The sequence below is a fragment of the Salvelinus alpinus genome, chromosome 35 (genome assembly GCF_045679555.1).
Source record: "Salvelinus alpinus chromosome 35, SLU_Salpinus.1, whole genome shotgun sequence".
NCBI lineage: Eukaryota > Metazoa > Chordata > Actinopteri > Salmoniformes > Salmonidae > Salvelinus > Salvelinus alpinus.
In genome coordinates, this window is record NC_092120.1 from 4,563,866 (window position 1) to 4,591,023 (window position 27,158).

The 27,158-nt window shown below is 42.1% G+C and overlaps 1 protein-coding gene across 3 annotated transcripts in view; it reads right to left on the reverse strand.

The window, feature by feature from the left end:
* The window catches only part of LOC139564555 (glutamate receptor ionotropic, kainate 2), a 305,593-nt gene that overhangs the window by 16,945 nt on the left and 261,490 nt on the right, over positions 1–27,158 (reverse strand). For all 3 annotated transcript variants that reach the window (XM_071384173.1, XM_071384174.1, XM_071384175.1), the window contains one exon: positions 11,995–12,220. In XM_071384173.1, the coding sequence (XP_071240274.1) occupies positions 11,995–12,220 (226 nt within the window). The remainder of the gene's footprint in view (positions 1–11,994; positions 12,221–27,158) is intronic.

Genomic DNA, 27,158 nt, shown 5'->3' on the forward strand with positions numbered 1-27,158 from the left:
TGTGCAAGTAGAGATACTGGGGTTCAAAGGAGCAAGATAAATGAATAAATACAGTACGGGGATGAGATAGTTGGATCGGATATTTACAGATGGGCTATGTACAGATATAGTGATCTGTGAGCTGCTCTGAAAACTGGTGCTTAAAGCTAGTGAGAGAGATATATGTCTCCAGCTTCAGTGATTTTTGCAGTTCGTTCCAGTCATTGGCAGCAGAGAACAGGAAGAAAAGGCGGCCAAAGGTGAGATATACCTGCTGGAGCGCGTGCTACGAGTGGGTGCTACTATGGTGACCAGTGAGCTGAGATAAGGCGAGTCTTTACCTAGCAAAGACTTGTAGATGACTTGGAGCCAGTGGGTTTGGCAACGAGTATGAAGTGAGGGCCAGCCAACGAGAGCATACAGGTCGCAGTGGTGGGTAGTATATGGGTCTTTGGTGACAAAACGGATGGCACTATGATAAACTGCATCCAATTTGTTGAGTAGAGTGTTGGAGGCTATTTTGTAAATGACATCGCCAAAGTCAAGGATCGGTAGGATGGTCAGTTTTACGAGGGTATGTTTAGCAGCATGAGTGAAGGATGCTTTGTTGCGAAATAGGAAGCCGATTCTAGATTTACTTTTGGATTGGAGATGCTTAATGTGAGTCTGGAAGGAGAGTTTACAGTCTAACCAGACACCTAGGTATTTGTAGTTGTCCACATATTCTAAGTCAGAACCGTCCAGAGTAGTGATACTGGACGGGCGGGCAGGTGCGGGCAGCGATCGGTTGAAGAGCATGCATTTAGTTTTACTTGTATTTAAGAGCAGTTGGAGGCCACGGAAGGAGAGTTGTATGGCATTGAAACTCATCTGGAGGGTAGTTAACACAGTGTCCAAAGAAGGGCCAGAAGTATACAGAATGGTGTCGTCTGCGTAGAGGTGGATCAGAGAATCACCAGCAGCAAGAGCGACATCATTGATGTATACAGAGAAGAGAGTCGGCCCGAGAATTGAACCCTGTGGCACCCCCATAGAGACTGCCAGAGGTCCGAACAACAGGCTCTCCGATTTGACAGACTGAACTCTATCAGAGAAGTAGTTGGTGAACCAGGCGAGGCAATCATTTGAGAAACCATGGTGTTTATACTTGCATACTATTGTTTGTACAGATGAACGTGGTACCTTCAGGTGCTTGGAAATTACTCCCAAGGATGAATCAGACTTGTGGAGGTCTACAATTTTTTTCTGAGGTCTTGGCTGATTTCTTTTGATTTTCCCATGTCGTCAAGCAAAGAGGCACTGAGTTTAAAGGTAGGCCTTGAAATACATCGACAGGTACACCTCCAATTGACTCAAATGATGTCAATTAGCCTATCAAAAGCTTCTAAAGCCATGACATCATTTTCTGGAATTTTCCAAGCTGTTTAAAGGCACAGTCAACTTAGTGTATGTAAACTTCTGCCCCACTGGAATTGTGATACGGTGAATTATAAGTGAAATAATCTGTCTGTAAACAATTGTTGGAAAAATTACTTGTATCATCCACAAAGTAGATGTCCTAACCGACTTGACAAAACTATAGTTTGTTAACAAAAAATTTGTGGAGTGGTTGAAAAACGAGTTTAATTGACTCCAACCTAAGTGTACGTAAACTTCCCGACATCAACTGTATTTCATTTAATTAATTCCCAGCTTGATTTAAATTGTTGTTTACTCCAATGTGTGCAAAAATATTGCAACTTTTCTTTAAAAAATGTGATAAAATAGTTATGGAAATGTGTTGGCAGTTGCCTGAGATCACTATAGAGTCCACAGCATTTTTGTATTGTGGTTAATATATACTGTGTGTCTTCCAATGACATGACGGGTGAAGAAGCGGTTAGAAAATGGAAATGAAGTACTCTCTTTCTATTGAGTATTACTGGGTGAGAGATAGAGGAGAAAGTTGTGTTTCTCAGCGATAAACAGAATAAGTAAATGTGAGGAGCTGAAAACAGGCCCTCTCAACATGGGGTAGCCATAAATGTTGAGCCATAATTCTCCAACAGAAGAAACATAGGAGTGGGAACTGACAGACCATCGTGAATCCAGAATAAGACACATAGCTGTAATCTGTCAGATCAAAGTAAGTAATAGCACACCAATCCCTAATGCATTGTCTCTCCTCAAAACAGCATGGAAAATGTTCCTGGCATGCTCAAGTACATGTCGTATTTTTAGCCTTGTTCTCAGATTTTGTTTTCCTTCTTTGTAATACAGCTCCAGATTTGTTTTGCATGTTAAGTCGATCAGGGGGAAATATAAAAGAGAGCAAATGGATGTGTGTAAATATTTAAAATTATTACTTTCAGGGCCTGCAATTACCTCTAAATGCCTGGAGAATACTGTTATTATCAAAACATTTCTGCAAACATATTCCACCCTGTGCTTTGATTGTGCTCACATATACTTTCTGGTAAACTGTAGTTCACAGACTCTTCTAGACTGACATCTTCATTCCGCCCCAGCTAGGTCTGTCATATTTTCTCCATTTGTCCTCATACCTCACCTCCCACCATCTCTTTGTTCCTCCCTCCTTCCCTCAACCGTTCCCTCCCTCTCACTGTCCTTCCGTCCCTCTGTCCCTCTCTCTCTCTCCTCCCTCTCTCTCTCTCCTCCCTCTCTCTCTCTCTCTCTCTCTCTCTCTCTCTCTCTCTCTCTCTCTCTCTCTCTCTCTCTCTCTCTCTCTCTCTCTCTCTCTCTCTCTCTCTCTCTCTCTCTCTCTCTCTCTCTCTCTCTCTCTCTCTCTCTCTCTCTCTCTCTCTCTCTCTCTCTCTCTCTCTCTCTCTCTCTCTCTCTCTCTCTCTCTCTCCTCCCTCTCTCTCTCTCCTCCCTCTCTCTCTCTCTCTCTCTCTCTCTCTCTCTCTCTCTCTCTCTCTCTCTCTCTCTCTCTCTCTCTCTCTCTCTCTCTCTCTCTCTCTCTCTCTCTCCTCCCTCTCTCTCTCTCTCTCTCTCTCTCTCTCTCTCTCTCTCTCTCTCTCTCTCTCTCTCTCTCTCTCTCTCTCTCTCTCTCTCTCTCTCTCTCTCTCTCTCTCTCTCTCTCACTCGCTCTTTCTGATATACAGGACTAGGACAGGAAGGTCGCTGCCCAAACAGAAGGCGGGTCACGCCCTCAGAGATGTCCCATTTCCCAGCATTCCATTCAGGTCTTACAGAGATGTTCTCTGTCGTTTATGATCCGGAGCTAAACGATCCACGGGGGAACCATCGCGACAACTTCCCCGCACTGCACGGCAGGAAACGCCAACCTGCTGACATGCAAAATATGCACTTCCCTAATACTGTAAGTGATTAAGAAGGCCTAATGAAACACAATGAAAATTGATAGCAAAGAGAGAGAGCAAGAGAGAGGGAGAGAGAGAAAGAGGGAGAGATGAAGAAAGAGAGAAAATGAGAGAGGGAGAGAGAGATGGAAAGAGAGAAGGGGGGCAGAGAGAGAGATAGGGAGGGGAGAGAGACAGAGAGAGATAGACGAGGGAAGGAAGGAGGGCAGAGGCAGAGCCCCTTGAGATTATGGACGTATGGAGCAGAGGAAGTAACAGTTTAATCACAAGCGGCCAAGTGGCGCGAGTCGCATAAACAAACCTGTGACAGATGTTTGATACGCTACCGTGCATGACTCCACTTAATGACCTCTCTAGGGAGGACGTCCATACACACACATTAAAGGCTGAGCGGGGAGATCTATCCCCATAGGTACAACAGGACTACGGTCACTATGGGGCTTCACTCTCTAATGTGGACACACAGCTACACAGCTCCTGTTTCCCTCCCCCCTTCCACTCCACCATATGTAGGCCAACAACAATCCCCTTTAGATACAACTTCACAATGGTCCTACTTTCATCTGTTCTCATCTAATATCATCAGCTACCAGATGGTCTACTCTCCTCTTCTATGGGCTAAATGTTATACTCTGAATTAACCGCCGTTGCCAATGCAGTAAATATCCCATTAGAGTTAGAGATGGATAACATCTGGACGGCCGCGCTAACTAACACTAACTCTGTCCATTACAGTGCAGACTTGGGGAGTGGCTGTCAGAGGGACTCAGAACCAAGTACACCACTGAACTATCAAGGCCCAGGTACTAATGCAGGCAGACAACTCCTCTCTGTTAAAGTCAATGAGATATATGCTAAATGGCCAGGCTGTATGGGAATACAGGACACATATGGTAACGGGTACTAAAAGGGTAGGATTAGCAATTTAAATGCCTTGTTCTCTGCTCCGTGTGAATGGGCCACAAGGGAGTGATGATGCTAAACATCCTTTTTCAGCACGGACCGACGATGTGTGCGATGCACAACCTAAACCTTTGCCAGACAGACACACACACACACACACACATACGGACAAACGCATTTGGAGACCCGCACACACTTAATACAAATGCACACACATGAATGCCATATATGCGCACATGCACAGACATACACTCACACAGACATACACTCACACTCGTATACGCGTGCGCACGCACGCACGCACGCACGCACGCACGCACGCACGCACGCACACACGCACGCACGCACGCACGCACGCACGCACACACACACACACACACACACACACACACACACACACACACACACACACACACACACACACATACACACACACACCACACACACACACACACACACACACGACAAACCCATTCCTGCATTGTTCCTAGCAAATGCATCCCAACCAATGCAGCATATTCCACTCCAGCTGTCGCCAACACCCTGGTCACACATAACAAATATTGTTATAGGACAAATCACTCAGGAAACACAATCACACAGAGAAAACACACCCTCTCTGCTGCTGTCTCATACAGTCATTTACTGAATGGCCCTGTGCTTTATGACCGAGAACTACATAAAACATACACAAATGGAGCAAATAGCCACTGATGTTATAAAGGACAGAATTATCCATCCTCTTAGGGAAATGGGACACACCGTGTTGTATTCTCTAAAGGCATGTGTCCTGCTGCATACTGAACAATGTGTTAGACAACAAGCTAAATAACAGGGAGACTGTTACACCAAAACCTTTTCGAGTTCATTTACGTAGCGTATAAAAGCCACAATTCTTCAGTGTCCCAAACATAGAAAGACAGACAACCTCCACCTTCCAGTTCTCCCCAAATAAATGACAGAGGACACGAAAAACCCCAGCATCCTTTGCATGCAGGTCATTGTGTTAAGTTGTCTTGTAGGGACGCCCCAGAGCGATCTTCCCCTTATAACTCAGGTACTTACAAGGAGTTTTTCCTTTTCATTTGTGGCAGCCGTTGCCGGGAGCTGCATGTGTAACAGGATTAAGACAATCTGCTGCTGAGCTCCATAATCAAATCCTGCACCTCCGCACACAACGTGTAAACCAGCGTGCCACCGTCCAACACCCTCTCCATTCATTTATATATTTATTTACAGTTGAAGTCGGAAGTTTACATACACCTTAGCCGAACACATTTAAACTCAGTTTTGCACAATTCCTGAAAATTCATCCTAGTAAAAATCCCTGTCTTATGTCAGTTAGGATCACCACTTTATTTTAAGAATGTGAAATGTCGGAATAATAGTAGAATGATTTATTTCAGCTTTTATTTCTTTCATCACATTCCCAGTGGGTCAGAAGTTTACATACAATAAATTAGTATTTGGTAGCATTGCCTTAAAATTGTTTAACTTGGGTCAAACGTATCGGGTAGCCTTCCACAAGCTTCCCACAATAAGTTGGGTGAATTTTGGCCCATTCCTCCTGACAGAGCTGGTGTAACTGAGTCAGGTTTGTAGGCCTCCTTGCTTACACACACTTTTTCAGTTCTGCCTACACATTTTCTATAGGATTGAGGTCAGGGCTTTGTGATGGCCACTCCAATACCTTGACTTTGTTGTCCTTAAGCCATTTTGTCACAACTTTGGAAGTATGCTTGGGGTTATTGTCCATTTGGAAGACCCATTTACAACCAAGCTTTAACTTCCTGACTGATGTCTATATCCACATAATTTTTCTGCCTCATGATGCCATCTATTTTGTGAAGTACACCAGTCCCTCCTGCAGCAAAGCACCCCCACAACATGATGCTGCCACCCCCGTGCTTCATGGTTTGGATGGTGTTCTTCGGCTTGCAAGCCTCCCCTTTTTTCCTCCAAACATAATGATGGTCATTATGGCCAAACAGTTCTATTTTTGTTTCATCAGAACAGAGGACATTTCTCCAAAAAGTACGATCTTTGTCCCCATGTGCAGTTGCAAACCGTAGTCTGGCTTTTTTATGGCGGTTTTGGAGCAGTGGCTTCTTCCTTGCTGAGCAGCCTTTCAGGTTATGTCGATATAGGACTCGTTTTACTATGGATATAGATACTTTTGTACCTGCTTCCTCCAGCATCTTCACAAGGTCCTTTGCTGTTGTTCTGGGATTGATTTGCACTTTTCGCAGTACGTTCATCTCTAGGAGACAGAACGCGTCTCCTTCCTGAGCAGTATGATGGCTGCATGGTCCCATGGTGTTTATACTTGCGTACTATTGTTTGTACAGATGAATTTGGTACCTTCAGGCATTTGGAAATTTCTCCCAAGGATGAACCAGACTACAATATTTTCTGAGGTCTTAGCTGATTTATTTAGATTTTCTCATGATGTCAAGCAAAAGGGAGGCCTTGAAATACATCCACAGGTACATCTCCAATTGACTCAAATAGTGTCAATTAGCCTATCAGAAGTTTCTAAAGCCATGACATCATTTTCTGGAATTTTCCAAGCTGTTTACAGGCACAGTCAACTTCGTGTATGTAAACTTCTGACCCACTGGAATTGTGATACAGTGAATTATAAGTGAAATAATCTGTCTGTAAACAATTGTTGGAAAAATTACTTGTGTCATGCACAAAATAGATGTCCTAACCGACTTGCCAAAACTTTAGTTTGTTAACAAGAAATTTGTGGAGTGGTTGAAAAACGAGTTTTAATGACTCCAACCTAAGTGTATGTAAACTTCCGACTTCAACTGTATGTCAGATATTTCTTCTCTCCATTCTTTCATCGGCTGCTTGGCCCCTTAGGGTCCCTGGGTGCTTACACACTCTCTCTCACACACACACATATACACACACACATATACACACACACACATACACACACACACACATACACACACATACACCTCATTAGTGCAAGGGAGTCATTCTGTTTGAAAAGTCAGAGAGAGCAAATCTGATATTTGATATTGATTATTCTACTACAGTGTTGATGAAGCTAGCACACAAGCGTTTCACTGCACATGTTATACCTGCTCTAAACTGTGTACGTGACCAATACAGTTTGATTTGATTTGATCTATACAGCATTTTCCTATTATAGATTAGTGTGCTGGATTGTTGAGTAACTTTATGGAATAATATGAAAGCATTATACACGTAGAATGTTTGCTGTATTATTAAATGATAAACATGTTATAGCGTAGTGGGCTGTGTTATTAAATGATAAACATGCTATAGCGTAGTGGGCTGTGTTATTAAATGATAAACATGTTATTGCGTAGTGGACTGTGTTATTAAATGATAAACATGTTATAGCGTAGTGGACTGTGTTATTAAATGATAAACATGTTATAGCATAGTGGGCTGTGTTATTAAATGATAAACATGTTATAGCATAGTGGACTGTGTTATTAAATGATAAACATGTTATAGCGCAGTGGACTGTATTATTAAATGATAAACATGTTATAGCGTAGTGGACTGTGTTATTAAATGATAAACATGTTATAGCGTAGTGGACTGTGTTATTAAATGATAAACATGTTATAGCATAGTGGGCTGTGTTATTAAATGATAAACATGTTATAGCGTAGTGGACTGTGTTATTAAATGATAAACATGTTATAGCATAGTGGACTGTGTTATTAAATGATAAACATGTTATTGCGTAGTGGACTGTGTTATTAAATGATAAACATGTTATAGCGTAGTGGACTGTGTTATTAAATGATAAACATGTTATAGCGTAGTGGACTGTGTTATTAAATGATAAACATGTTATAGCGTAGTGGACTGTGTTATTAAATGATAAACATGTTATAGCGTAGTGGACTGTGTTATTAAATGATAAACATGTTATTGCGTAGTGGACTGTGTTATTAAATGATAAACATGTTATAGCGTAGTGGACTGTGTTATTAAATGATAAACATGTTATAGCGTAGTGGACTGTGTTATTAAATGATAAACATGTTATTGCGTAGTGGACTGTGTTATTAAATGATAAACATGTTATAGCGTAGTGGACTGTGTTATTAAATGATAAACATGTTATAGCGTAGTGGACTGTGTTATTAAATGATAAACATGTTATAGCGTAGTGGACTGTGTTATTAAATGATAAACATGTTATAGCGTAGTGGACTGAGTTATTAAATGATAAACATGTTATAGCGTAGTGGACTGTGTTATTAAATGATAAACATGTTATAGCGTAGTGGACTGAGTTATTAAATAATAAACATGTTATTGCGTAGTGGACTGTGTTATTAAATGATAAACATGTTATAGCGTAGTGGACTGTGTTATTAAATGATAAACATGTTATAGCGTAGTGGACTGTGTTATTAAATGATAAACATGTTATAGCGTAGTGGACTGAGTTATTAAATAATAAACATGTTATTGCGTAGTGGACTGTGTTATTAAATGATAAACATGTTATAGCGTAGTGGACTGAGTTATTAAATAATAAACATGTTATTGCGTAGTGGACTGTGTTATTAAATGATAAACATGTTATAGCGTAGTGGACTGTGTTATTAAATGATAAACATGTTATAGCGTAGTGGACTGTGTTATTAAATGATAAACATGTTATAGCGTAGTGGACTGTATTATTAAATGATAAACATGTTATAGCGTAGTGGACTGTGTTATTAAATGATAAACATGTTATAGCATAGTGGGCTGTGTTATTAAATGATAAACATGTTATAGTGTAGTGGACTGAGTTATTAAATGATAAACATGTTATAGCGTAGTGGACTGTGTTATTAAATGATAAACATGCTATAGCGTAGTGGACTGTGTTATTAAATGATAAACATGTTATAGTGTAGTGGACTGAGTTATTAAATGATAAACATGTTATAGCGTAGTGGACTGTGTTATTAAATGATAAACATGTTATAGCGTAGTGGACTGTGTTATTAAATGATAAACATGTTATAGCGTAGTGGACTGTGTTATTAAATGATAAACATGTTATAGCGCAGTGGACTGTGTTATTAAATAATAAACATGTTATTGCGTAGTGGACTGTGTTATTAAATGATAAACATGTTATAGCGTAGTGGACTGTGTTATTAAATGATAAACATGTTATTGCGTAGTGGACTGTGTTATTAAATGATAAACATGTTATTGCGTAGTGGACTGTGTTATTAAATGATAAACATGTTATAGCGTAGTGGACTGTGTTATTAAATGATAAACATGTTATTGCGTAGTGGACTGTGTTATTAAATGATAAACATGTTATAGCGTAGTGGACTGTGTTATTAAATGATAAACATGTTATAGCGTAGTGGACTGTGTTATTAAATGATAAACATGTTATTGCGTAGTGGACTGTGTTATTAAATGATAAACATGTTATTGCGTAGTGGACTGTGTTATTAAATGATAAACATGTTATAGCGTAGTGGACTGTGTTATTAAATGATAAACATGTTATAGCGTAGTGGACTGTGTTATTAAATGATAAACATGTTATTGCGTAGTGGACTGTGTTATTAAATGATAAACATGTTATAGCGTAGTGGACTGTGTTATTAAATGATAAACATGTTATAGCGTAGTGGACTGTGTTATTAAATGATAAACATGTTATAGCGTAGTGGACTGTGTTATTAAATGATAAACATGTTATAGCGTAGTGGACTGTGTTATTAAATGATAAACATGTTATAGCGTAGTGGACTGTGTTATTAAATGATAAACATGTTATTGCGTAGTGGACTGTGTTATTAAATGATAAACATGTTATAGCGTAGTGGACTGTGTTATTAAATGATAAACATGTTATAGCGTAGTGGACTGTGTTATTAAATGATAAACATGTTATAGCGTAGTGGACTGTGTTATTAAATGATAAACATGTTATAGCGTAGTGGGCTGTGTTATTAAATGATAAACATGTTATAGCGTAGTGGACTGTGTTATTAAATGATAAACATGTTATTGCGTAGTGGACTGTGTTATTAAATGATAAACATGTTATAGCGTAGTGGACTGTGTTATTAAATGATAAACATGCTATAGCGTAGTGGACTGTGTTATTAAATGATAAACATGTTATTGCGTAGTGGACTGTGTTATTAAATGATAAACATGTTATAGCGTAGTGGACTGTGTTATTAAATGATAAACATGCTATAGCGTAGTGGACTGTGTTATTAAATGATAAACATGTTATTGCGTAGTGGACTGTGTTATTAAATGATAAACATGTTATAGCGTAGTGGACTGTGTTATTAAATGATAAACATGTTATAGCGTAGTGGACTGTGTTATGAAATGATAAACATGTTATTGCGTAGTGGACTGTGTTATTAAATGATAAACATGTTATAGCATAGTGGACTGTGTTATGAAATGATAAACATGTTATTGCGTAGTGGACTGTGTTATTAAATGATAAACATGTTATAGCGTAGTGGACTGTGTTATTAAATGATAAACATGTTATAGCGTAGTGGACTGTGTTATTAAATGATAAACATGTTATAGCGTAGTGGACTGTGTTATTAAATGATAAACATGTTATAGCGTAGTGGACTGTGTTATTAAATGATAAACATGTTATAGCGTAGTGGACTGTGTTATTAAATGATAAACATGTTATAGCGTAGTGGACTGTGTTATTAAATGATAAACATGTTATTGCGTAGTGGACTGTGTTATTAAATGATAAACATGTTATAGCGCAGTGGACTGTGTTATTAAATGATAAACATGTTATTGCGTAGTGGACTGAGTTATTAAATGATAAACATGTTATAGCGTAGTGGACTGTGTTATTAAATGATAAACATGTTATTGCGTAGTGGACTGAGTTATTAAATGATAAACATGTTATAGCGTAGTGGACTGTGTTATTAAATGATAAACATGTTATAGCGTAGTGGACTGTGTTATTAAATGATAAACATGTTATAGCGTAGTGGACTGTGTTATTAAATGATAAACATGTTATAGCGTAGTGGACTGTGTTATTAAATGATAAACATGTTATAGCGTAGTGGACTGTGTTATTAAATGATAAACATGTTATAGCGTAGTGGACTGTGTTATTAAATGATAAACATGTTATAGCGTAGTGGACTGTGTTATTAAATGATAAACATGTTATAGCGTAGTGGACTGTGTTATTAAATGATAAACATGCTATAGCGTAGTGGACTGTGTTATTAAATGATAAACATGTTATAGCGTAGTGGACTGTGTTATTAAATGATAAACATGTTATAGCGTAGTGGACTGTGTTATTAAATGATAAACATGTTATAGCGTAGTGGACTGTGTTATTAAATGATAAACATGCTATAGCGTAGTGGACTGTGTTATTAAATGATAAACATGTTATAGCATAGTGGACTGTGTTATTAAATGATAAACATGTTATAGCGTAGTGGACTGTGTTATTAAATGATAAACATGCTATAGCGTAGTGGACTGTGTTATTAAATGATAAACATGCTATAGCGTAGTGGGCTGTGTTATTAAACAACATAATAAACCTTATCTTAATGCAGGGTGCTATGATACTGAACGTTATTGCTTGGGTCATGTCTCAGGGTTATGGAGAATGTACTGTGGGTGGGAGTATGGCTCAGTCTTTTGTCCTAACTTTTGAAATAGGCGAGAGTGGTTGCAGAAATTGTGCTTGAGAAGTAGGTATATGTGTGTGTTGTACTATGTTGAGAGGAGGACGTACCCATGGGGGTTCCCACGCCGTAGGCTTTGGAGTCGATGAGACCCCCTATCTGGGTAAGGTTGCAGTTGCGCTGGGTGACAAACTCGATGGTGGTGGACTCCATGAGGAAGGCGTAGTCTGAGGTGAGAACTCGATGGATCCCTTCGTCAATATCCTTCACCATCACAGAGTGCCTCCGACTGCTCATAAACTCCCACATCTTGTCGTACGTGGAGATCTTGGTTTTCTACACAGCAAGGAAGAAACAGAGAGAATGATGACTGTTAGGCTATGATTCAATCATGTCATAAAAGGAGTTGGAGGAGAGTCAGTCTTGATAGTGATATTGCTGGTGGGTTTATTGCATAAAACAGACATTTATACAGTAGTACCGATGCACACACAAACTCTAAATCAATCAAAACAGAATGTTATTTATTTGAGGTTTGTTTCAAAAGCTAGATATATCATGGTGAATGTATAAATATTGGTCAGGATCATCTCCTATCAAAAGCTGTGCCTGTGAGGTTGAACAAATTGGATTGAGCTCAGAAGGAAAGTAATTTAATTAGTGCAGATATAAAAAATATATTATCATCAGTTTGTGATGCTCTAAAATATAGATTCTCCAATGACACCGTGGTTGGCAGAGAGACAAACACACAGACAAGCAGAAAGAGGGTAAATAGAACACTCATTGTCATTAGGAAAACATGTAATTTACTGTTGAGAGACTTTCTTGTGTTGCTTTTCTCCCTCATTTAATTATTATCTCGTACTGAGCAGACAGAGAGAGAGAGACACAGAGAGACATAGGGAGACACAGAGAGACATAGAGAGACACAGAGAGAGACACAGAGAGACATAGAGAGACACAGAGAGACATAGAGAGACACAGAGAGAGACACAGAGAGACATAGAGAGACACAGAGAGAGACACAGAGAGACATAGAGAGAGACACAGAGAGACACAGAGAGACACATAGAGATACAGACAAAGCAATAGAGTAGAACATGCTAATGACTGTAACCACCCTCACAAAATGGCAATCTAAAGAATATCTAATAATTACAGCTCTACAGCGATACAGCAATGATGAACTATACAGCCAAAGTACATATTGAACACCTCAACAGAAAGTATTAATATGAACCTATTATGTGTAGTGATATAAGTCGTTAGTAGTGGTAGTAGTAGTAGTAGTAGTAGTACCAGTAGAATGATTATAGCATTAGGATTATCAATCAATTCCATTTATTTTCTGTAGATAGTTAATATCATTGTGTATCAGTAGGAGCAGTAGTATTGTCAGTAGTAGTAGTCTTTCTCCAGCTGTAATGTCAGTAAAGACCCAGGGCCCAGGGATTTGAAGGCATTTTTGAAGGCATTTGAAACCTAATTAAGTCACTTCGTCCAAGGTCCCACCCGCCATTATTGTGTGTAATGACTTTTTGTGGCTGGTCGATATTTTAGATCAACTGGGTGATTTGCAAAGTGCCTATCAGAATCTTTTGGAGTCACCCTTGACAAATCAGGCGATTGAGCATGCAAGCTACAGACTGCTGATAAGGCAGGGGCACTGGCTCTGAATACATGGACGAGGAGGCAGATAACCACATAGTTAGCTAACACTAACACACACAGGATAGTACAGAGGTGGGCTTCCCTCAGAACCACCTGCGACTATAAAAGACCTTCACTGATCACACAAAGCTAATGAGATATTTGGAAGAAGACTAACAGGTATCGAAATCATTGAAGTTTGCCTGGGTCACAAATAGCTGTTAAATTGGAATGTATTAAATGAGAGAGCATTTGCAGAGCTTATATTTGAAAAGTTGGTATATTTATATTTGTGAGAAAGCAACTTAAGTAGATATGAACGACAGTTCGAAGAACAAGAGTTTTTATAGAACTAAATATTAGAGTTTTAAAAATTGTTTTGGACTTTTCTCTCCTTTCCCTCTCCTCTCCTCAACCTGTCTGTTTGTTAAATTAGGGTTTCATCTCTCCTTATTTGGCCTCTCTGTTTTCACAATCACACATTTTTCTCGGTGGAGACGTGCGTTTCCATGTCTCCGCAGGGCGCCGGGGATGATTAGAACACTGCTCTGCCTAATCCTTTGATCATGCTGAAGTGGCTGAAGATTAGCACCGCTACAATCTAACGTTACTCCGGGATCCAGATCTGTTCAAAAGGCTGAAATAATCATTCACTATGCTATGCAATGCACTCCCAAACAGAATCATCATCATTGTTCCCAGAAAAAACTCTTTATCCATCTCTCTCACACATAATACCTCCTCCTTTACCGTGAGATTCGAACTCAAGTGCTGAATGAAGGAACGGCACGCAGTCAAGTCTTAACCACCACTGAATTATCGGAGATGAGAAGGACAGGCGGTAAAACCATTGTCAATCATGATAAGGCTGTGATGGTGACTGCCAATGAGGCATCTTACCATTAGTGCTTGAGTGAATAATCATTATGACACCTACACAAGAGTGTCAAAACCCACAAAACCTACCACAGTAGTTATTTTATGACTGGTTATGACACCTACACAAGAGTGTCAAAACCCACAAAACCTACCACAGTAGTTATTTTATGGCTGGTTATGACACCTACACAAGAGTGTCAAAACCCACAAAACCTACCACAGTAGTTATTTTATGACTGGTTATGACACCTACACAAGAGTGTCAAAACCCACAAAACCTACCACAGTAGTTATTTTATGACTGGTTATGACACCTACACAAGAGTGTCAAAACCCACAAAACCTACCACAGTAGTTATTTTATGGCTGGTTATGACACCTACACAAGAGTGTCAAAACCCACAAAACCTACCACAGTAGTTATTTTATGACTGGTTATGACACCTATACAAGAGTGTCAAAACCCACAAAACCTACCACAGTAGTTATTTTATGGCTGGTTATGACACCTACACAAGAGTGTCAAAACCCACAAAACCTACCACAGTAGTTATTTTATGACTGGTTATGACACCTATACAAGAGTGTCAAAACCCACAAAACCTACCACAGTAGTTATTTTATGGCTGGTTATGACACCTACACAAGAGTGTCAAAACCCACAAAACCTACCACAGTAGTTATTTTATGGCTGGTTATGACACCTACACAAGAGTGTCAAAACCCACAAAACCTACCACAGTAGTTATTTTATGACTGGTTATGACACCTACACAAGAGTGTCAAAACCCACAAAACCTACCACAGTAGTTATTTTATGGCTGGTTATGACACCTACACAAGAGTGTCAAAACCCACAAAACCTACCACACAAAGCAAAACATTTCATTACACCATAGCCTACTTGTCAACAGTACGTTTATGATATACAGTGGGGAGAACAAGTATTTGATACACTGCCGATTTTGCAGGTTTTCCTACTTACAAAGCATGTAGAGGTCTGTCATTTTTATCATAGGTACACTTCAACTGTGAGAGACGGAATCTAAAACAAAAATCCAGAAAATCACATTGTATGATTTTTAAATAATTAATTTGCATTTTATTGCATGACATAAGTATTTGATCACCTACCAACCAGTAAGAATTCCGGCTCTCACAGACCTGTTAGTTTTTCTTTAAGAAGCCCTCCTGTTCTCCACTCATTACCTGTATTAACTGCACCTGTTTGAACTCGTTACCTGTATAAAAGACACCTGTCCACCCACTCAATCAAACAGACTCCAACCTCTCCACAATGGCCAAGACCAGAGAGCTGTGTAAGGACATCAGGGATAAAATTGTAGACCTGCACAAGGCTGGGATGGGCTACAGGACAATAGGTAAGCAGCTTGGTGAGAAGGCAACAACTGTTGGCGCAATTATTAGAAAATGGAAGAAGTTCAAGATGACGGTCAATCACCCTCGGTCTGGGGCTCCATGCAAGATTTCACCTCGTGGGGCATCAATGATCATGAGGAAGGTGAGGGATCAGCCCAGAACTACACGGCAGGACCTGGTCAATGACCTGAAGAGAGCTGGGACCACAGTCTCAAAGAAAACCATTAGTAACACACTACGCCGTCATGGATTAAAATCCTGCAGCGCACGCAAGGTCCCCCTGCTTAAGCCAGTGCATGTCCAGGCCCGTCTGAAGTTTGCCAATGACCATCTGGATGATCCAGAGGAGGAATTGGAGAAGGTCATGTGGTCTGATGAGACAAAAATAGAGCTTTTTGGTCTAACTCCACTCGCCGTGTTTGGAGGAAGAAGAAGTATGAGTACAACCCCAAGAACACCATCCCAACCGTGAAGCATGGAGGTGGAAACATCATTCTTTGGGGATGCTTTTCTGCAAAGGGGACAGGACGACTGCACCGTATTGAGGGGAGGATGGATGGGGCCATGCATCGCGAGATCTTGGCCAACAACCTCCTTCCCTCAGTAAGAGCATTGAAGATGGGTCGTGGCTGGGTCTTCCAGCATGACAACGACACGAAGCACACAGCCATGGCAACTAAGGAGTGGCTCCGTAAGAAGCATCTCAAGGTCCTGGAGTGGCCTAGTCAGTCTCCAGACCTGAACCCAATAGAAAATCTTTGGAGGGAGCTGAAAGTCCGTATTGCCCAGCGACAGCCCCGAAACCTGAAGGATCTGGAGAAGGTCTGTAGGGAGGAGTGGGCCAAAATCCCTGCTGCAGTGTGTGCAAACCTAGTCAAGAACTACAGGAAACGTATGATCTCTGTAATTGCAAACAAAGGTTTCTGTACCAAATATTAAGTTCTGCTTTTCTGATGTATCAAATACTTATGTCATGCAATAAAATGCAAATTAATTACTTAAAAATCATACAATGTGATTTTCTGGATTTTTGTTTTAAATTCCGTCTCTCATAGTTGAAGTGTACCTATGATAAAAATTACAGACCTCTACATGCTTTGTAAGTAGGAAAACCTGCAAAATCGGCAGTGTATCAAATACTTGTTCTCCCCACTGTATAACATTTACTGAAATTGATAATTTTAGTTCAATTATCATTGTAATTGTGCACACATTGATGTCAGACATGCACCTACCCGTAATTATATAATTCAGAGAAGAAAAAAAAATCTGAACTTTTCTGAACCCCACCGCTCCATTTTCCATCACTGACTTTGCTGATAACTACTTTATTGAGGAAAAGTGTACTTACTATGCCTGTAATATGTGGTTGTCCCCCCTAGCTATCTTAAGATGAATGCACTAACTGAAAGTCGCTCTGGATAAGAGCATCTGCTAAATTACTAAAATGTTAAATGTACCCCATTGGTCTGTTGCTGATGACTGGGATGAATGCAGGAGCAGATTTTAAGAGCAGGACAAGACAACTTATTTTTGACTGACGACTGACATAAAGGCAGGCATGTACGTGATAGGCCTATCTGGCTTATATGATTATGATGGTAATAATGCTTCTTGACAGAGTCATAAAGTGTATTTTCTTAGTCCATGTAAAGTGACACAGGATGGTCATAATGCTTCATGACAGTGTCATAAAGTGTTTTTTCTTCAAGTTATTTAAAATATGATGGAAAACAAACATGACTGTAAAGAATTCCTTACAACAACAACAAAGGATTTAAGAGATACATTTTCAAACATTGTTTTTAATGCACATGCACGTGTATATATTTACAGTATGTGCCACTGCAGGCTTGTGGCCCCACTACAAATGAGCACAAAGGGGACTTGGCAAGGTTGTGCATTTTCACTGCTTGGATTGTTTACCATGTTTCGGGGTCAAATCTCTGAATCGATTTGCATGTGTCCAATGGCCTCATTAGATGAAGTGGATGTTAATGGCTCTGTGGAAGCCCTTCCTCTTATAAATCTATTATTTCTACATTGTGATGCTAATAGCTGTTAGCCCTGATCCACAAGGGCTATACAAAGAGTACCAAGTCATAACCTCTAATCAGCCAAGCACCTTCAGGTCCCTCTCACCAGAGGTGTCATGCCCATAGATTTGTCCTGTTTTTTTATTTTCAGATGATAAATTAACTACTAAACATACATTTTAAAGCCTACCATTTGTCATTATTTATAAAAAGATTTGTCAGAGGTATATTTTGCGAAGGGGGCACACTGACTGGACCAGTCAAAGAGTACCCCCCCCCCCATTCTCCCTGGTAAATGGTTCCTTCCAAGGTGCACCACGGAGCAAAGACATGCTAGGCAGGACGTTAGATATTCTAGCCGCTAGACTAGCGCTTGTAGACAGTATCGTCAGTGGAAGAGGAGAGACAGTTTCAAGTGACAGACACAGTGTTTGATTTTGATCAAGCTATGTAGCTTATTGATTCCTTATTGATGAATAACTAAAACTGAAATGTTGTTTCTCTGTAATACTACCCACCAAGCTTTTTATGAATTTGGCTTTAGCTATCCAGCGAGATAGGTTCCCAATCTCACAACCTCAAAACCAGTTACCAAGCCATTTCAGGCAATCAATCAAGTTAGAGTCGCTTGTCTAACTAACGTAGCTGGGAGGCCTGCTGGCATGATTCCTAGACTTTAGAAAAGCCTCAATGTTTTTAATTCTTAAAGAATCAACGTGCAGCATTCATTAAAATGACAATTGAACAGGTAAAGAGGTATGCTTCAATAACCTATGCAGAAAAATAGACATAGACATATCATTAGGTATAATGATTATGGCTCTAGACTGCAGGAAAAAGCTATTCTCCGACAATTTTCACTCAACCTGTTGAAATCTGTGTACAACCTCCCTCCATCCTCACGTACTTTGTGCCCCCTCCAAAATAATGGGTGCATGACGCCCCTGCCTCTCACCTCAGACACACTCAAGTCCTTCCAGGGGAGAAAATGTGAGTCACTGCCTGCTTGTCCACAGTCTAATCCTGAATCATGTGACTTGGTAAACAATAACAATTAAGAATAATTTGTCTCTTGGCTTTATGAGGTGATGTTGTTCTCTTCCATGTGCTATTTTTCAGCAGTGAACTTGATGTAAACTGTTTTATTTAGGTAGTGTACTGCAAAGCTGGAAGTGAATATGAGTGTGAGTATAAATGTGCGTGTGCACGCTTGTGTGTATGTGCACACGTGTGCCTGCGTGTGTGTGCTCATGTCTATGTGTGTGTGTGTGTGTGTGTGTGTGTGTGTGTGTGTGTGTGTGTGTGTGTGTGTGTGTGTGTGTGTGTGTGTGTGTGTGTGTGTGTGTGTGTGTGTGTGTGTGTGTGTGTGTGTGTGTGTGTGTGTGTGTGCAGGTCTGCGTGTACATGCACTTGTTTTACACATGGCCTTGAGAGAGAGAGGCCTTTCTCGGGGAGGTTGAGTGATGGTGCAGTAAGAAGCAGATGGATGGACTGAGATGCATCCTCTCCCTGAGGTCCCCCTCCCAACACAGACCACCAGCATCCTCTCCCTGAGGTCCCCCTCCCAACACAGACCACCAGCATCCTCTCCCTGGGGTCCCCCTCCCACCACAGACCACCAGCATCCTCTCCCTGAGGTCCCCCTCCCAACACAGACCACCAGCATCCTCTCCCTGGGGTCCCCCTCCCAACACAGTCCCCCTCCCACCACAGACCACCAGCATCCTCTCCCTGAGGTCCCCCTCCCACCACAGACCACCAGCATCCTCTCCCAGAGGTCCCCCTCCCACCACAGACCACCAGCATCCTCTCCCTGAGGTCCCCCTCCCACCACAGACCACCAGCATCCTCTCCCTGAGGTCCCCCTCCCAACACAGACCACCAGCATCCTCTCCCTGAGGTCCCCCTCCCAACACAGACCACCAGCATCCTCTCCCTGGGGCCCTCTCCCACCACAGACCACCAGCATCCTCTCCCTGGGGTCCCCCTCCCACCACAGACCACCAGCATCCTCTCCCTGGGGTCCCCCTCCCACCACAGACCACCAGTATCCTCTCCCTGGGGTCCCCCTCCCAACACAGACCACCAGCATCCTCTCCCTGAGGTCCCCCTCCCACCACAGACCACCAGTAGCCTCTCCCTGGGGTCCCCCTCCCACCACAGACCACCAGCATCCTCTCCCTGAGGTCCCCCTCCCACCACAGACCACCAGCATCCTCTCCCTGGGGTCCCCCTCCCAACACAGACCACCAGCATCCTCTCCCTGAGGTCCCCCTCCCAACACAGACCACCAGCATCCTCTCCCTGGGGTCCCCCTCCCACCACAGACCACCAGCATCCTCTCCCTGGGGTCCCCCTCCCACCACAGACCACCAGCATCCTCTCCCTGGGGTCCCCCTCCCACCACAGACCACCAGCATCCTCTCCCTGGGGTCCCCCTCCCAGCACAGACCACCAGCATCCTCTCCCTGGGGCTTCGCGTTCCTTGGAAAATATGCAGTATTTTGTTTTTTTATGTGTTATTCCTTACATTGGTACCCCAGGTAATCTTAGGTTTCATTACATACAGTCGGGAGGAACTACTGAATATAAGAGCAACGTCAACTCACCATTGTTCCAACCAGGAATATGACTTTCCCGAAACGGATCCAGTGTTTTGCCTTCCACCCAATACAATGGATCTGATCCCAGCCGGCGACCCTATGCGACGCCGTAAAAGGGGCAAACGTAGCGGTCTCCCGGTCAGGCTTCGGAGACGGGCACATCGCGCTCCACTCCCTAGCATACTACTCGCCAATGTCCAGTCTCTTGACAATAAGGTTGATGAAATCCGAGCAAGGGTAACATTCCAGAGAGACATCAGAGATTGTAACGTTCTCTGCTTCACGGAGTCGGTGCAGCCAGCTGGTTTCTTCACGCATCGCGCCGACAGAAACATACATCTTTCTGGTAAGAAGAGGGGCGGGGGTGTATGCCTTTTGATTAACGAGACGTGGTGTGATCATAACAACATACAGGAACTCAAGTCATTCTGTTTACCTGATCTAGAACTCCTCACAATCAAATGTCGACCGCTTTATCTACCAAGGGAATTCTCTTCGATTATAATCACAGCCGTATATATTCCCCCCCAAGCAGACACATCGATGGCCCCGAACGAACTTTATCTGACTCTTTGTAAACTGGAAACCACACACCCTGAGGCTGCATTCATCGTAGCTGGGGATTTTAACAAGGCTAATCTGAAAACAAAACTCCCTAAATTCTATCAGCATATCGATTGTGCTACCAGGGCTGGTAAAACCTTGGATCATTGTTATACTAACTTCCGCGACGCATATAAGGTCCTCCCCCGCCCTCCTTTCGGAAAAGCTGACCACGACTCCATTTTGTTGCTTCCAGCCTACAAACAGAAACTAAAACAACAAGCTCCCTCGCTCAGGTCTGTTCAACGCTGGTCCGACCAATCTGATTCCACGCTTCAAGACTGCTTCGATCACGCGGATTGGAATATGTTCCGCATTGCGTCAAACAACAACATTGACGAATATGCTGATTCGGTTAGCGAGTTCATTAGAAAGTGCATTGACGATGTCGTACCCACAGCAACGATTAAAACATTCCCAAACCAGAAACCGTGGATTGACGGCAGCATTCGCGTGAAACTGAAAGCGCGAACCACTGCTTTTAACCAGGGCAAGGTGACCGGAAACATGACCGAATACAAACAGTGTAGCTATTCTCTCCGCAAGACAATCAAACAAGCTAAGTCCCAGTACAGAGACAAAATAGAGTCGCAATTCAACAGCTCAGACACAAGAGGTATGTGGCAGGGTCTACAGTCAATCACGGATTACAAAAAGAAAACCAGCCCCGTCGCGGACCAGGATGTCTTGCTCCCAGACAGGCTTAATAACTTTTTTGCTCGCTTTGAGGACAATACAGTGCCACTGACATGGCCCGCTACCAAAACCTGCGGGCTCTCCTTCACTGCAGCCGAGGTGAGTAAAACATTTAAACGTGTTAACCCTCGCAAGGCTGCAGGCCCAGACGGCATTCCCAGCCGCGTCCTCAGAGCATGCGCAGACCAGCTGGCTGGTGTGTTTACGGACATATTCAATCAATCCTTATCCCAGTCTGCTGTTCCCACATGCTTCAAGAGGGCCACCATTGTTCCTGTTCCCAAGAAAGCTAAGGTAACTGAGCTAAACGACTACCGCCCCGTAGCACTCACTTCCGTCATCATGAAGTGCTTTGAGAGACTAGTCAAGGACCATATCACCTCCACCCTACCGGACACCCTAGACCCACTCCAATTTGCTTACCGACCCAATAGGTCCACAGACGACGCAATCGCAACCACACTGCACACTGCCCTAACCCATCTGGACAAGAGGAATACCTATGTGAGAATGCTGTTCATCGACTACAGCTCAGCATTTAACACCATAGTACCCTCCAAACTCGTCATCAAGCTCGAGACCCTGGGTCTCAACCCCGCCCTGTGCAACTGGGTCCTGGACTTCCTGACGGGCCGCCCCCAGGTGGTGAGGGTAGGTAACAACATCTCCACCCCGCTGATCCTCAACACTGGGGCCCCACAAGGGTGCGTTCTGAGCCCTCTCCTGTACTCCCTGTTCACCCACGACTGCGTGGCCATGCACGCCTCCAACTCAATCATCAAGTTTGCGGATGACACTACAGTGGTAGGCTTGATTACCAACAACGACGAGACGGCGTACAGGGAGGAGGTGAGGGCCCTCGGAGTGTGGTGTCAGGAAAATAACCTCACACTCAACGTCAACAAAACAAAGGAGATGATTGTGGACTTCAGGAAACAGCAAAGGGAGCCACCCCTATCCACATCGACGGGTCAGTAGTGGAGAAGGTGGAAAGTTTTAAGTTCCTCGGTGTACACATCACGGACAAACTGAATTGGTCCACCCACACAGACAGCGTTGTGAAGAAGGCGCAGCAGCGCCTCTTCAACCTCAGGAGGCTGAAGAAATTCGGCTTGACACCAAAAGCACTCACAAACTTCTACAGATGCACAATCGAAAGCATCCTGTCGGGCTGTATCACCGCCTGGTACGGCAACTGCTCCGCCCACAACCGTAAGGCTCTCCAGAGGGTAGTGAGGTCTGCACAACGCATCACCGGGGGCAAACTACCTGCCCTCCAGGACACCTACACCACCCGATGTCACAGGAAGGCCATAAAGATCATCAAGGACAACAACCACCCAAGCCACTGCCTGTTCACCCCGCTATCATCCAGAAGGCGAGGTCAGTACAGGTGCATCAAAGCAGGGACCGAGAGACTGAAAAACAGCTTCTATCTCAAGGCCATCAGACTGTTAAACAGCCACCACTAACATTTAGCGGCCGCTGCCAACATACTGACTCAACTCCAGCCACTTTAATAATGGGAATTGATGGAAATTATGTAAAAATGTACCACTAGCCACTTTAAACAATGCCACTTAATATAATGTTTACATACCCTACATTACTCATATCATATGTATATGTATATACTGTACTCTATATCATCTACTGCATCTTGCCATCTTTATGTAATACATGTATCACTAGCCACTTTAAACTATGCCACTTTATGTTTACATACCCTACATTACTCATCTCATATGTATATACTGTACTCTATACCATCTACTGCATCTTGCCTATGCCGTTCTGTATCATCACTCATTCATATATCTTTATGTACATATTCTTTATCCCTTTACACTTGTGTGTATAAGGTAGTAGTTGTGGAATTGTTAGGTTAGATTACTTGTTGGTTATTACTGCATTGTCAGAACTAGAAGCACAAGCATTTCGCTACACTCGCATTAACATCTGCTAACCATGTGTATGTGACAAATAAAATTTGATTTGATTTGATTTGATATTGTTAGGCTTGTCAACACGTATTGCTCTGCAAAGTGTTTTGCATATTTTTCAAAGAGCCTGTAATCAAAGGCATGGAGATAGAGGAAGAAAACAGCTTACAGTTCTGTCACCACAAACAACACTTATTATCTGCGTAGACTACTTTTGACAGGTATTCTTTTACGATACATTGTCGACACTGAACGGTAGTGCTCATAAAGACAAAACAAAAAACATTTCCCAAGTTCAGGAAACACGTTCACCAGCTGCTAAGGAAGGGGATTGTGTTGGTAGTAATGTAATACAGGCTTATGATATCATGTTATGTAGGTTTATGTTCTAAGATTAATGATACATCAAACACTAAAACATATAGCACTGCAGAATGACAACACACATTACAAATTGCATTTCCTTTTATTCACGAATGAAAACTTTTTGGGATACTGACTGGAAGCAGAACTACTCTGCTTTAAGAGACTCTACTTTTATCTGATTATTTAGTGTCTTGATTGAATCAGATGCCAATCTCCTGCTTCACCAACTAACTGGTTAAGAGGGATCACTGTAAAAACAATAGGAGAGTAAGGTGAGGATCACTGTCTATACTATAGGAGAGCATGGTCAGGATCACTGTCTATACTATAGGAGAGCATGGTCAGGATCACTGTCTATACTATAGGAGCGCATGGTCAGGATCACTGTCTATACTATAGGAGAGGATGGTCAGGATCACTGTCTATACTATAGGAGGGCATGGTCAGGATCACTGTCTATACTATAGGAGAATATGGTCAGGATCACTGTCTATACTATAGGAGAGTATGGTTAGGATCACTGTCTATACTATAGGAGGTTATGGTCAGGATCACTGTCTATACTATAGGAGAGCATGGTCAGGATCACTGTCAATACTATAGGACAGCATGGTCAGGATCACTGTCTATACTATAGGAGAGCATGGTGAGGATCACTGTCTATACTATAGGAGAGTATGGTCAGGATCACTGTCTATACTATAGGAGGGCATGGTCAGGATCACTGTCTATGCTATAGGAGAGCATGGTGAGGATCACTGTCTATACTTTAGGAGAGCATGGTCAGGATCCCTGTCTATACTATAGGAGGGCATGGTCAGGATCCCTGTCTATAATATAGGAGGGCATGGTCAGGATCACTGTCTATACTATAGGAGGGGATGTTCAGGATCACTGTCTATATACTATACGAGGGAATGGTCAGGATCACTGTCTATACTATATGACAGCATGTTCAGGATCACTGTCTATACTATAGAACAGCATGTTCAGGATCACTGTCTACACTATAGGAGATCATGATCAGGATCACTGTCTATACTATAGGAGAGTATGGTGAGGATCATTGTCTGTACTATATTGAAGCATGGCCAGGATCACTGTCTATACTATAAAAGAGCATGGTCAGGATCACTGTCTATACTATAGGAGGGCATGGTCAGGATCACTGTCTATACTATAGGCGGGCATGGTCAGGATCACTGTCTATACTATAGGACAGCATGGTCAGGATCACTGTCTATACTATAGGAGAGCATGGTCAGGATCACTGTCTATACCATAGGAGAGCATGGTCAGAATCACTGTCTATACTATATGAGAGTATGATCAGGATCACTGCCTATACTATAGGAGAGCATGGTCAGGATCACTGTCTATACTATAGGAGAGTATGGTCAGGATCCCTGTCTGTGCTATAGGAGAGCATGGCCAGGATCACTGTCTATACTATATGAGAGCATGGTCAGGATCACTGTCTATACTATAGGAGAGCATGATCAGGTTCACTGTCTGTGCTATAGGAGAGCATGGCCAGGATCACTGTCTATACTATAGGAGAGTATAGTCAGGATCCCTGTCTGTGCTATAGGAGAGCATGGTCAGGATCACTGTCTATACGATAGGAGAGCATGGTCAGAATCACTGTCAATACTATAGGAGAGCATGGTCAGAATCACTGTCAATACTATAGGAGAGTATGATCAGGATCACTGTCTATACTATAGGAGAGCATGGTCAGGATCACTGTCTATACTATAGGACAACATGTTCAGGATCACTGTCTATACAATATGAGTGCATGGTCAGGATGACTGTCTATACGATAGGAGAGCATGGTCAGAATCACTGTCAATACTATAGGAGAGCATGGTCAGAATCACTGTCAATACTATAGGAGAGTATGATCAGGATCACTGTCTATACTATAGGAGAGAATGGTCAGGATCACTGTCTATACTATAGGAGGGCATGGTCAGGATCACTGTCTATACTATAGGAGAGAATGGTCAGGATCACTGTCTATACTATAGGAGAGTATGGTCAGGATCAATGTCTATACTATAGGAGGTTATGGTCAGGATCACTGTCTATACTATAGGAGGGCATGGTCAGGATCACTGTCTATACTATAGGAGACCATGTTGAGGATCACTGTCTATACTATAGGAGACCATGTTGAGGATCACTGTCTATACTATAGGAGGGCATGGTCAGGATCACTGTCTATACTATAGAAGAGAATGGTCAGGATCACTGTCTATACTATAGGAGGTTATGGTCAGGATCACTGTCTATACTATAGGAGAGTATGGTCAGGATCACTGTCTATACTATAGGAGGGCATGGTCAGGATCACTGTCTATACTATAGGAGACCATGTTGAGGATCACTGTCTATACTATAGGAGACCATGTTGAGGATCACTGTCTATACTATAGGAGGTTATGGTCAGGATCACTGTCTATACTATAGGAGAGCATGGTCAGGATGACTGTCTATACTATAGGAGACCATGTTGAGGATCACTGTCTATACTTTAGGACAGCATGTTCAGGATAACTGTCAATACTATAGGAGAGCATGGTCAGGATCACTGTCTATACTATAGGACAGCATGGTCAGGATCACTGTCTACTATAGGAGGGCATGGTCAGGATCACTGGCTATACTAAATTAGAGCATGGTCAGGATCAATGTCTATACTATAGGAGGGCATGGTTAGTATCACTGTCTATACTATAGGATAGCATGGTCAGAATCACTGTCTATACTATATTAGAGCATGGTCAGGATCACTGTCTATACTATAGGAGGGCATGGTCAGGATCACTGTCTGTACTATATTAGAGCATGGTCAGGATCACTGTCTATACTATAGGACAGCATGTTCAGGATCACTGTCTATACTATAGGACAGCATGTGCAGGATAACTGTCTATACTATAGGAGGGCATAGTCAGGATCCCTGTCTATACTATATGAGAGTATGATCAGGATCACTGTCTATACTATATTAGAGCATGGTCAGGATCACTGTCTATACTATAGGACAGCATGTTCAGGATCACTGTCTGTACTATAGGACAGCATGTGCAGGATCACTGTCTATACT